Genomic DNA, 13,776 nt, shown 5'->3' with positions numbered 1-13,776 from the left:
CAAAAATTGCTTTACTGTTCATTTTGATTTTCCAGAACACTCTTGCCAAGCCACACTTCATGTCTCTATGCTTTGTTAGGTCTGAGGACCTCCTTCTAAAAAATATCAGAAATCCTGTGAGTTCCCTGATTCACAAACAACTAATGCAATATTTGTCTGCATGCTTGTCTGCGCTTTCTTATTCAGAATACAATATCTAAAGCACCAAGATTCATTATCTCATCATAAATATGCATAAGACTTTCTTATTAACATAAATCTGATCTAACAGGTTCACCATGGATAAAGAAATGTAATTAATTTTCTTCCCTGCCTATTTTACTGCTGTCTCTATTTTCCTTAGGTTTTGCTTGTTCATGTACTACAGTCTTAGAACCTTTGTTATGCATTATATTTAGCTCCTTGATGCATCTCACAGAGTTATATTTTAACCCCAGCTGGAGTACTAATGGCTTTTGCTAAGAAAAGAGTAGAAAAATATGCTTATTTACTGTTTGGTTGGTTAGTCAGACAGTCACAAAGAAAAATAGATTTAGATACATACAAAACTTTTGCAAATATTTCCTTTTGATGTCATTGCATATATGTGTCATCTCTTCACAGCAAGGAAAATTGGTGCATCTGCATTCTGATGCTACTATTATGAAATGAAGCATGTTGTTTGCTGCTTACTTGCCAGATAGGTAGTAAGATAAGAGGTCTAAAGAAAAGCTTCAAATTATATTGGTGTACTTGTGAGTCAGAGTACTCTTATTCACCTTCAATTAAGCCATACTAAATCTATGGTTATCACGTATTTGTTAGTTTTCCTCCCCTTAATCACTATTGTCACAAATTTTTAAAGATAGATGGATAAAATTTAAAATGGTAGAATAGTCTTGCTTACATTAATATATTCTAAAAACAAAGAATAGTTTTGTATAAAGTTAAATACAACTCTAGCAAAATGGAAATTTTGAAGTTCAATCACACACAAAGTAATTTCTCTACTGAGATTTTATCTGCTGTAATGGTTGTTATTTGCAGGGTACTCATCTAATTTCACTACCTTTCTTATTATCCTAGCAAAGGATCTGTTTGCCAATTCTTGACACAACTGCACAGGCGTCTTCAAATTTTCTCTCTGTTTTGTTTGGTTTGGGTTTTCTTCCCCAAAACTTGTGTTTGACAGTCCACACTTGCACGTATCTTACAACATATAATTTATTCAAATTTCAGACTCATGATGGGATTGTGAAAATATGGAGTGAATCAGGATCTCATGGTGACGAGTGGAACAAAGTCATGTTACACTTGGGGAAGCTAAGGAATTTTGAAATTATCTTTGAAGGCATTCGTACCAGAGACCTGATAGGAGGAGCAGCGATAGATGACATAGAGTTCCACAACTGCACCACAGGTAAGTTCAATGAGGAAGTTTCTAGAGGGGTGCTACGTGAGATATAGGAAGCTCTTGTTTGTTTTTAAATACATCATTATTTTACTATTTTCATCAAAATTTCACTATTTCACTGCTCATAAAATCAGTTATGAATAAATTTTTCTCCCCTTGTAACTTTAATACTGTTCTCTGCACATACATTCGTGTGGTGTTCTCACACTAACAAAATCATGGAAGATAAATCCAAGAAATTTACTAAGGTTTTGTTTCCTTTTTTTGGTGGATAAGAACTTTGCTTCTTTAATCCACTGGCAAGTTACTTAGTCTGTGATGTTGTATTTTGTAACATAAATATTTCATATAAATTGTGTCAGATTATATTATATAGGAAATATATATATATTTATGTTTATTATAAAGTCTCTTGCCATAAAAACAAGAAACTACAAATGAACCTTTATCAATATTATCTTTCCCAGTTCAGTTGAAGTGCTAAGGTCAGCAAAATAAACCTTTTGACTCCTTCACAGAATACTCTATTCAATTCATATCTATGTGGACATTGGCTAAAATAGGAACAAAGTTTGCCCTTATTAAAAACAACAAAAGCAACAACAACAACCAACAAACCGACAAACACCCTAACAAACAACAACAAAAAAACCCCACCAAAAATTCCCCAACAAACCACCAAACATCAGTAACAAAAGATACCCTTAAACTCAAGAAGATAAACACTGAGTAGGTAGACCATGGCTCAGGAAAGTATGTGGTCTTTCCATCTTGTAGGAAACCATGTGAAACCATGGAAGTGGTTTTGTTAAATGAGGTGATAATTGCTGATGCCACATATCAACACTGTATGAATTTTGTGGTGGTTGTTTAAGCAAGCTTTAATCTCCTGCCATAGACTGGATGCCCATCATCAACTGAAGTATGAAAAATTAACTTCTTGATCTAAGTTTATCTAGAAAATGAAGGGTTTGCATTCAGAAATTGTTGCATAATTCAAAGAATGGAAACTTGATACAATCTGGGACCTTCTTCAGAACTGCACTTTAATAAAACTCTAAGGCACATGCACTTTTAAAAGCTCTACAAAGCATGTGAGCATTAGTGAGCCCCTTGTCTTTTTTTCCATGTGTTTTATTGTCCCCATTGCTGTGCATTGCTTATTCTCCATAAAACACACGTAGATAGGTGAGGATGCCTTAATAGGAGATGGTACAATCTATATTGATATCAATATCTATCATCTTGAATAACAAAGTGGGTGCTGATCTCTCTTGCAATTTGTTGCCAGTTGTGTTCCCATATATTAATTCATACCAGTGGGGTCTAGCTAAACCACATCTCTGGGATTCTGTTCTGTTTTGGGGCTAGAAAAATTAGACAATTCTTTTCACAGTCAGATGCATTAAGATATTCAGCAAATAAAAATAGTAGAGTTTATTTTTTAAGGAAGAAGTAATATCTCTGTTACGTTCATAAAGATGGCATCAACATATCTTAATATAGAGTGAAAATATTCCTTCTTACTCTTAAGTCCACATATTATATAATAACCTGAAAAATGACATCATATAAGCATAACTGGAAATATTCCAGAGATGTCATTGCAAGGAGGGAAATTGTTACAATAAGGTTTTGGTAAGCTGTCATATGAAAGATCCTCAATCACTTAAAATATTAGGATTGCTGAAATTTAAGTTGATTTTAGTCTATGACCCCAGAAATCTGAATGTCAACAGTGTTTTATAACAAGTTTGCATTAAAATACCTTTACAATGAGAGTTCAGAAAGTAACTTGGTTTATTACTTTATAGCAACTATTTGTTTAACAGCACCGCTTCAGGAAGAAGCTCTGTTGGGAAAGCAGTTGCACTAAGTGCTCCACCTACTTTCACATCAGCTTCAGCATAGTCATATTCCTTGTGTATTTTGCAGAATATTATAGTTTGTGAAGATGGATGATTCAGAGGAAGCTTTTCTCATAGAAGTTTGATATGTACAATTGAAGCTCAATATGTAATACAAAAATTTTAAGGATTGATTTAGGAAAGTTGGAGACCCAAGATGCTGATCCTTTATAGAGTTGTCACTTGCATGGTCATTGCTTTTACACTCTAATAGGGTGCAATCTTTATACACTCAGGAATCATTTCCTTACGGCACCACTGGTGGGGTATGCTAGCTACAGCAGGGTTATCATTAAAGTTTAGGTATATATATCCTAGGGGGATATGCTCATTGTGTTTATACTCATGCCTTTGCTTTCCAGCAGGATCAGAGGCCTATCGTTTGTCCAGCTTTCAGCTGTGTCTGTGTGCATCTGTGAAAATACACATCTGTAAAAAAAGCAAAACAAGCAAACAAAACCTAAAAAATCAACCCACATCCCACTACACATTACCCCACCTCTACCCCCTGATTTTCTTGTCTGTATGAGGATACTTAGCCTCAAACCATCATTAAAAGGGAATAATTTAGTGCCTTTGATATCAGCTCTGCACTCTGCATATGATTTTTTGCCTTCTATTCCACAAGTTGATACCTGCTTGGCGAATTTTCTCAAGACTTTTGGTATGCTAACCTTCCTGTTGGCACGATGACACAAAGGAGCTTGGTCTGACCTTTCTCATTCTTGTTGTTATTGATTCTTTACCTTTATACAACAAACAAGCAAAATATATTTTGCCAGTTTCTCAAAAATAACATTTTCCATCTGACCCAAGCCTGGGGCATTCAGGGTAGAGAAAGCATGTCATGTACAGACTGTATTTTTTGCAGCACAGGGTTCACAGTTTTATTGTGTCTGCTGTAACAAAGCTACAAGTCAGCAAACACAATCTTACTGTGGCCAGACTCAAAAAGAAGAGTAGCATACAGACCAGAGGGGGAACAGGGGCTTCTGATCAACAAAATGACTTGATTTACAGCACTTACCCATGTACTGTGTTTGTAGCTGTAGAATTGCTGGGATAGACATATGACAAGGGTCCTCTAGGGCAACTGAAGACGCATTTGTGTTTTCTACTTGGTCTTATTTTGTTAAACTAAAATCTTACATATTATGAGTATTCTGGATGTGTTAATTTCATTAACAGTGGGTTAACAGCATGCACAGAAAAAAGCTAGGAGTTTGAAGATAATTAAAACTTGAAAACAGGTTTAAAATAAACATAATGGAGTTTAAATGAGAATGCCTTAAATTGCAAGGGGAAAATAATTGAATATTTAGCTGCTTCTCAGAAGTGAGAATTTAGTGGTGAAAGCTAATGTAAAAACAATTCTGGAGCTTTCAAGTATTTTGGGATAGCTTCTCCTCACAGACTGTCCTTTTGGAAGCCACTGAATGGTATTCCTGGAACATGGTTTACAGTCAGCACAATAAAATAATTGCCTCTTTGTAGAAATTATGAACTCCAGTTGAGACAGTGAAAAGGGAAGAGAGAGGCAGCCCATGTGATATTTTTACATGTGAATATCAGATCTGTTTTCTGCAGTATGCTAATATTCAATGGTTATACTATTGTTTAATATATCTAAATAATTGTTTTATTTTACATATATTTTCCTTCAGTTTGCTTCCAATACAGCATGTCATAAGCTGTACATATCACAAGAGTATCTGCACTGAGGGGGATTTTTGCTCTTCACTTACATAGCTGTTATGTACATAGCTCATTTTATACGCGGATTTTAAACTGATTAGGACAATCATTTCACTATTTCTTTTCATGAATTAATTTGTCAACAGCTTCTAAATCATAGAATATTATAGAATACTAAAAAATTACTCTATTTATTATGATCTGACCTTCTGAGGCCCTTTCCTTCAAGGCTCATTTTGCTCAGGTCTCATTAATTTCTATGGAGGTGAAGGATGAGAAGAAATTGTGGGTTTATTGGAAATATGAGCTCTAGGAAATATTGTCAAAGATAGAATAAAACAAAAATACAAAATAGTCTTATAAGTTGATTTTGAGAGGTAAGCAATGTTCTGGTATGTATGAAATCCTTTGAACAATGGTTACATTCCAAATCTGGCACATTTTATTTCACAGCTTAAATTAAAAAATATGAATAAAATGAAGTTACATCACAGCTAGAAAAAATTGTTCTTAAATTAACAGATGTATTGATATTTTTTTCACATTCTTATACAATAATTCTTTATACAACTTTATTTAGACTATGTTACCTGAATGGAGTTTACTGACATCATTTCTTGTGTTTTTCAATAATCGACTTTGACCATGCATTAGGTTATTCACAAGCTGGAATAAAAAGTTTCCATTTAATATCTCCGACTACCTTAATAAAAAGGTAAAATATTTATGAGGGTCATGCAGAATAATTCCTAATGGTAAATTTATTTTTTACTCTTATGACATTTAACTTCATGCTAATGTGGTCTGCTCTCATTAAGGAGCACTTCAAGCATTATTGATCTGCATTCCCAGCTGATGGCTCACTATGATAAAACAGTAAATCAAGAGCACAATTTCTCAGGCATGCTGTTAACAGAAGTCTGATTTTTTTGTGTGTCTATAAATTTAAATAAAAAGAATTTTGTAGTCTCAGATACACAACAGCAAGTGTAAGCATGGACATGTACATGATTCAGCCACATCATACATACTGATTTTGGCATCCCAGGGCACCACCTGAAAAACGAACAAGGGAAGATGAATGAAAATAAGAGAACCATAACTCTGAATTGAAATTTAAAGTAAATTTTCAGACCATTTTGATATTTAGTTGATTTATTTAACTTTTCAAGGTCTGGGAATTCAGTGCCACAGAAATCCAGGAATAAGACAGAGCCATTACAGCTCCAGTGATGTTTTTCAGTTGACTGTTAGGAATCAGACTCCACAACTTTATCTTCTGATGTTACAATTATATTTAGTTTTTAACAGAAAAAAAAAGTAAAAATTCCACAGTGTATTAATAGGAAATTACTTCACCAAATTGAGCTGAACAGAAAAAATTCCTTAAAACATAATAAAGCTTGCTTTCTTGGTGGTAATATTTTTATTTCCCTTTCTCCTCATATATTTGTATTCCTCCTCACCTACTGTTCATGGCAAAAACCATAGGTGAAGGTACTGAAATCCTTTGAACAACCTTACTTCCGTGCTCTCATAAACAAGAAGCTTTAAAAGTCTCAGCAGCAAAATCCTTTTTCATTAGAATTCCATCCTAGCTTTGCAGATCAGAGACGATAACTAAAACATCCTAGTGTTTGTGTATGTAGGCCAGCTTTTTTATTTTTAAAACAAGACATTGTTTCCTTTGAATCCTCAGCTATGTACCATGCAAAGCTTTATGTTTAGTGGAGAATTTAGTTCCTTCTTCTCAAACACTTGAGAGAAGTTCAAGCTCTGATAATAGAAGTATTCAGTACAAATCTGGCCCTGAAGTGAGAGGGAAGGGAATGCAGACAGAGAAAACTTGCCAGACTTAAATTAGTCACTAAGGACATTCACTGATGTTCAGACAGACTGTATGCCCAGTTTTTTAATTTTCTTTTTTTTTTCCCCTTCAAATATTTTAATGATTCACGATGTCTTTCATTTCTTTTTATAAACAGGTCAATGTCAGGGTATTCTGTCATGGGGCACTGGAATCACATGGCTAAAATGTCTCAGTAAATGTGCTGAAATCAATCATTAAGTTCTTAATTGTTAATTTAATATTTGTATTTTGCCCTTATAAGCTAATTATTCTTTGATTGTATTGTGAGCTGTCAATTTAAAATTTTCTTCTTCATATTGAATCTTCTTCATTGCAGAGAAAGAAAGTTCATTTTGAGGAGTCTAGAAATTTTGGTAGCTTTAACTTAATTTAGCTTAGTGTAACATACATTAATGTGAATGTACTTTATCATTTGAGGGAAAATTTTACTGAACTCAGATCTCATTACACTCAGCAGAGGATGCAGCTATGCACAATTTGGTTCTAGACAAGAAATAATCTCCTTTTTAGCAATGTGAACATCAGGCACAGATGCCTTTCAGGGGACAACCCTTCCACATGCCCTTGTAGGAAGGACTCTGTGAGGAGGGCAGTGTGCTAAGGACAGATGTGGAGGAAATTCAGGCTCCCTCAACCTTGCCAGGGCTGCCAGTTACACTGTGGGAAGATGTGAATTCCTGCACAAGTTCTGCTATACAGAAATTCTTAAACTGCATTGACTATTAAGACTTTCTAGAAATGTTTGAAATATATAAATTAATATTTCCAAAAGAGGCAAATATATTACAGTCTGGATTCAGGGAAAGAATTGCATTCGACAGTCTTCTTTGAAAACATTTAAAAAATGGAATAAAGGGAAATATGACACCAGCTTGAAAACCACAGAATTGTCTCTGCTTTATTGCATTGTCCAGAAGTCATTGATATCTGTAAACTAGGATTTCTGTTTCTGCTTGTGTAAAAAAATTCATGAGCTTAAGCAAAATATTTGTTCACCATCTTTTTGCAACTCTGTATTAGGAATGCCAGACTTGGAATATGAGAAACAAGAAATAACTTTTACCTCATTTTCCATGAAGAAACCTCAGTGGCATTTTAAGTTTCTGTTTCTCTCACGGGAAAGTTTTGAAGAAGAGCTACTGACTCCAAAGATATTCTGGGTTGCTAGCACATGGCTGTAAACTCAGATTTTCAGCATAAAATTAAAATCTCATCATTTTGATATTTGCTTCACATCTTAGTTACTCTTCATATCAGTGGTAGATTTTTTGACTCCACCTATTTCAAATGGGTCACAAGAGAAAGCTTTTTATGGCTACTAAAAGATACAGGGTAGATGTGAATGGCTTTTCTATCTTTTTTTTTTTTTTCAGCTTGTAATCCTTATCTGCAAAGTTTGAGAAGAATGACCCCTGTCCCAGCCTGAGTTCATTTTCATGTAAAATGACTCTAGAAAGTAGGCACTCTTCCAGTACAGGCAAACTACATGTAACCCATCATATACCTCCGTGCAAGGTGACACCCAAATTGAATTTCACATCTGACAGCAATTCTGCAGAGACAGGGAGAGCACTCAGCTGAGAAAGTCTCTCCTTGTTGCAGAAAATTGCAGCTTGCACTATGAGCTCTACTCCATTGGTCTGTCACAAGAAGCCCTGCAGACAACATTAGGACAAGTCCATGTTAAAAAAAAAATAAAATATTCATATGAAATGCTTCTAAGATATCTGCGATAACTGGAGAGTGCTGTGATTGAACAGTTTTGATTGATTCTGCATCACAGTGGAAGAAATACTTTGACAGTCACTTTTAGTGTAGATGTTATTGAAAAGCTCAAAAAATTAACTATTCATCTGAACTTTATGAGGTGCAATGCAACTCTACACTGGAATTAGGATAGACAGACAGGGATGGGAGAAAGGATCAAATAGAGATCTTGTGTCAAATTGTTTCAGGAGATACTTTTATCTAGTTGAACATGTTCATAATTACTGGGAAATGGGATTTTCCTGCAAAAGTATCTCATAATTTCTGCTCGATTTCCACTTCTCCCTTTCTTTTATGGCTTGCAGATTCCAAAGAGATAAAGCCTAGAACAACCAGACCCTCATTGCTCAGTCCTCAGTGCTTCTTCCTTGTGTGTCCTTTGGTATTAAGCAAAATATGGTATATCCCTAGGAGTACTATGAGTATGAGATCCTTATCCTGCTGATACACTGTATGCCAAAGCTGGTCTTTCAGTCCTTATCAAATATAAAGCTTCTGGCCTTGTCTCCTGTGGATTTATATACTCCATGATAACAGCACTAGAAGTTAAAGAGAACTTTCTTATCTTTTGTATTGCTTGAGCCAGAGCCAGTTCTGCATTTCCAGAACTATAAATAAATTTTTTATTCTTCCAAGTTATCAGGGGCCTTAGGCACAGTACTTCTTGCTTTGAACAGGTTTGGGAAATCCTTTGGCAGAATTTTGTATCTACAAGTCAGAGTCTCTCCTAAGAGTTGATATAATTTGTTAGATCTACTGTTTATGTCAGAGTCAAAACATTATCTTTGAATTAAATCTGGCCTTTTGAGTGATATAGTCCATGAGGAGAATTGTCTATGGTTTTAAAATTATAAAACCCCTTATTTGAAGTTATATCTAGATTGCTTGAGCAAAAACTTTTCATCTAGTTTGCCTTGCAATAGATTTCCAAGGTCATCCATGAAGAGGAACATTATTGATGAGTTTGCTAATACAATTCTAATGTTCTATAAAAATTCATGGGGAAAAGAGTACTGAGCAATTGAGGTAAGCAAATGAAAAACTTGATGAAAATTGTGCTTCATAATTTCCGATTCTCAGAGTACAGTTGAGTAATGAAACCTTCCAGTAGTGTGTATTTCATAAGTTCCAATTTAAACAGAGGATGAAACTTGCAAATTAAATTTCCTTTAATTGAATAATATTTTCAAAAATATGTTTTAAATTTTTTTATATCTTTGATTATTCCTATTTCTCAAGTGTTTTGAAAGAGAGGACAAAAGTGATTTAAGTACTCTCACTAAACAATATAATTTAAACAACAAAAAATTAGAAAGAGATGAATTTTCAACTTCAATTTGAAAACATTTTTACTCAGGAAGGATTGCAATTTCTAAAAAGGCAAATAGTAGGAAAAAAAGGCTCATTTCAATTGAATATACATTGTATGTTATATTTTATTTCATACTGCTGACATGGTTGTGTTGAACTGTTGAGTGGTTGCCTGTGTTTCTCTTGGAGAGCAGAAATGAGACTCTTGCTAAACAGCAGCTCAGTGTATTTGAACTTGAGGTATACCCTGCTTTCCTAAACAGCTCAAGGTGTTATTATAATCCCATAATAATTTGGGATTCACCCTATGCCTTTCAAAAGCACACAGCATTGGCCAAGCACAGCCTCTGACAAGCTTCAGTGCTGTAATACTAGAGCATCTCTTCATGAGATCACTTCTTTCATGATAAATATTTTGAACATTTACTCTGTGTCACCAAATCGATGATATTTAGTACTATCGATTAAACTTCAATATTTTTGGCTTTATCCATTTTGTTTCAAACAATAAAGATCTGTAGCTTGTAGGACAGACATTTGACCTGTCTGGTTCTTTCTGTGATTTTAGATGTAATGGAATATTTACATCTTACAAAGCATTGGTACAAGTAAACTCTTGTACTCAGGGAGTCAGAGAAATAGTCACTGACTTGTTGCTGTCTTCTAGTTGCAAACTTTAAGGAAATAAGAATGGTTTTGTGCGTTCTTTGAAAGTCAAGCCTTTCCTGGTAACTGGGGAAAGAAATGTCTCAGTTAATAATGTTTTATTTTTCAGCTATCTCCAAATGAATCTTGTCATGTCTATAAATTCTGCATCCATTATGTGGGTTAGTCTTCCGTAGATAACATATACTAGAGATGGGTATAAAATAAAACCAGCTGCAGCTTGTGGTCTATCCACAATTTATTTGTGGTATGCATGATGTGCTCCCAGGTCTTGCATGCTTTTTATGTGTATACAAACATATAGTGCATGTGTATACAAACATATATGTATATATATATTTCTATGTGTATACAAACGTATATTACTAGGGAAGATCTTTGCTGGTATTCTGAGAATTGCATTGACCAGAACAAAATATGTACATAGGAAAGCAAGTGTATGTAAATGTGAGTTCTGTGGCAACCATCATTAATATGTTTACTTCGTAGGGTTTAGTGATCCAGAAGCCAAGCCAGCTCTATTGGCCTCTTAAAAACTACTTAGAAGATTATATGGCTCTTTGCTGCATCAATACAAAATTGTACTCAACTGAAAAGTGATATCCTGTATATGCTTTTTCCTTTTCAAGTACTGCCATTTCATTTGGTGAAGGGATTTGCATAACATGCAGTCATTAGCTACTACTTCATCTAAAATATGTCTTATGCCAGTTTCTTGTGGCCTCATGGATTTTTGGAAAAGCTGCAGTTCTGAGGGGAAAATGCAATAAATGGGCACAATAAAACATTATATTTTTTCCATACCATAACAATAGATTGGTTTTGTTTGTTGGGTTGGTCTTTTTAAGTTATAAAAATCTAATCCCCGTGTAAGGGATGTACTTTAATGTAAGAGAGAAAAGTGATTTATAAGGGTATATGTGCTGCTGCCGGATAGCTTTGACCTATGAGAAAATAAATGATTTAATTACTAGACTGATTCTTATTAATCTAGTTATTTCTATACTAATCTAAAGGTTGGTTGTTATCATATACTATTCAATTCATATCTGTGATAGTGTTTTATATTCTATATTATTTTATTTTGGTTTGGGGTGATTTTTTGCTCCCTAGAATGTTTTTATTCTGGGAAAGGAATGGATTGTGGTCTTTTGTCCTGCAACATATCTTATGTAGTATTCAGATTCCACACATTTTTTGACTGAGTAACCGGAGGAGAAGAAAGATCAAAACAATAAAAAATTAAATTAACTACCCCAAGAAATGCGCAGGAGTGCTGGAAATTAATAAACTTAGTTGGAGCTTCTGTTCTCATTGAAAAAACCAAAACCAAACAGCTCCCACTCCATACCCCTACTTTTGTAGCTCTGTTCCATTCCTCTGTTACTCATACTATGCCTGTAGATCAACACTCTGTAAAGATATTTTTCATTATGTAAAATTATGCTTAGAGCTGAATTTAAAAAAAATTAATAAACATTAGTTTTTCAGTTTAGGGGTTAAAATAAAGATTTGGTCAGGTCAAAAACCAACATTTACGGCTTTTTCATTAAGTCCAGGATACTTTCTGGTCAACGGCTTTCTTAAATTACAATTTAATGTTTTCTTTTTATTTTGGACATAGTAGCTCTCTGCAAATTTTTCATTGCATGTTCAGAAATGAGATTAGTACATATCAAAAATATTTCAAATCTCTGTAATTCCCATTTTTTGAAAAGCCCACATTTGCGGATATTTAACTCTTTTATACCTCTGGAATTTCCATACCTGGCATCAGCTCATTCTTCTGTTTGCTATAGTTCACTCATCCATTTTAATGTTGTAGCTTTTCAAAGATAGTTTCAGAGTAATACCAGGAAAGTACAATTGCAAAGTACAACTGATAACTTTTATCCATAATCTTTGTCTTAATGTGTTTGGCTTGTATTCATAATTAGATTTCTTTTCTCCTTCTTGGGCTCTTAAGAGAAGAGGCAAGAAACAAAATTTGCCTTTTTTTTTCCCTTAGAAATATTTGTTCTCTATGTCTGGATTTTCATGGAATGTTGTGAGTTGCATTATTGGGAAAAAATATAATATTATATCCTATATATAATTAACCATCATCCAATGCATGTTATCATTCTACTGACTGGTCATCAAAGTACAGATGAGGAATTAAATGCAGTCCCAGCACAACCAACATGCATAAAGAAATAAGACTTAATGAAAATTTCTCATTTTATCTGAAATATCAGCTTAAAAATAAAGCTGTTCAGTAGGAGACATTGTTTTGCTTCATATTAAAACTCTCTGGAGTGATGTTAGATAACTGTTCTCCAAACTCACTACTGATAGACACAAACTCAGATTTTGGCAACCTCATAGTTTTGAGGGCAAAAATTAAAAAAGAACAAGACAATATTTTAAGTATTTTTTCTTTACTTAAAGTAGTTTCTAACATATTTTCCAATATTTTCTTCTGTGTATTTTTTCTGATGAAATTAATTCTTTTATATTATACTTGAAGAATATCCTGTAAAAATGAAACTTCTAAGTTACGACTTCTGTGTGAACTTGTCTTTGGCTTTGGGTTTGCTGACACTGAAGTTGCATTTTATGGTTAAGTTGCAATAAGCATTTCTTGTTTTGATTTAATTCTTAGCTGGTATAGGAGTTTTGGATGGAATGAGTGTACTATGGAAAGTTGATTTTTATGCTGTAATTACAAATAGAGTTCAGGATATTTGGTTACACTGTGCAATGACAATGTCAGTATGTTGATTGGAGGGATTTTATTCCTCTCTGCCAAAGTCTGTTGCAGGAAAGCCACCAATATCATAAATGCAACATGATATCCCTAAAAATTACATATAAACAAGGTCTTACACCAAGAAGATGCAATTCATAGATATGAAAATTTGTGTTCATGACACTCACACATGTTGAGATAAAGAGTTTCATTGTGTCTGTGTTGGGCTTACATGTTTTGTTTTAGGATAATCAAAGAGATTAATAACATTATTAAATGCTGGTTTATGGTATGTTTGAAGTACTATAAAGTTCCTTGTTTTTTAAAAAAAGAACAACTGTAATTTAGTGCTAAATATAAAAGAGTAACATATCATAACATAACATGTCTAGGTAGTGGTGTGGAATATGATCAGTCACAAAGCCATGGATTTTCA

General features: G+C 33.9%; 1 protein-coding gene across 1 annotated transcript in view; it reads left to right on the top strand.

The window, feature by feature from the left end:
* MALRD1 (MAM and LDL receptor class A domain containing 1) overlaps positions 1-13,776 on the top strand; it is a 229,147-nt gene that overhangs the window by 130,256 nt on the left and 85,115 nt on the right. The window contains 1 exon segment of the mRNA XM_066316924.1: positions 1,219-1,399. Coding sequence (XP_066173021.1) covers positions 1,219-1,399 — 181 coding nt within the window.

Source organism: Sylvia atricapilla, chromosome 1 (assembly GCF_009819655.1).
Source record: "Sylvia atricapilla isolate bSylAtr1 chromosome 1, bSylAtr1.pri, whole genome shotgun sequence".
Lineage (NCBI taxonomy): Eukaryota > Metazoa > Chordata > Aves > Passeriformes > Sylviidae > Sylvia > Sylvia atricapilla.
Note: the sequence above shows the minus strand (reverse complement) of the source record. Positions and strands in the feature narration are given on the sequence as shown.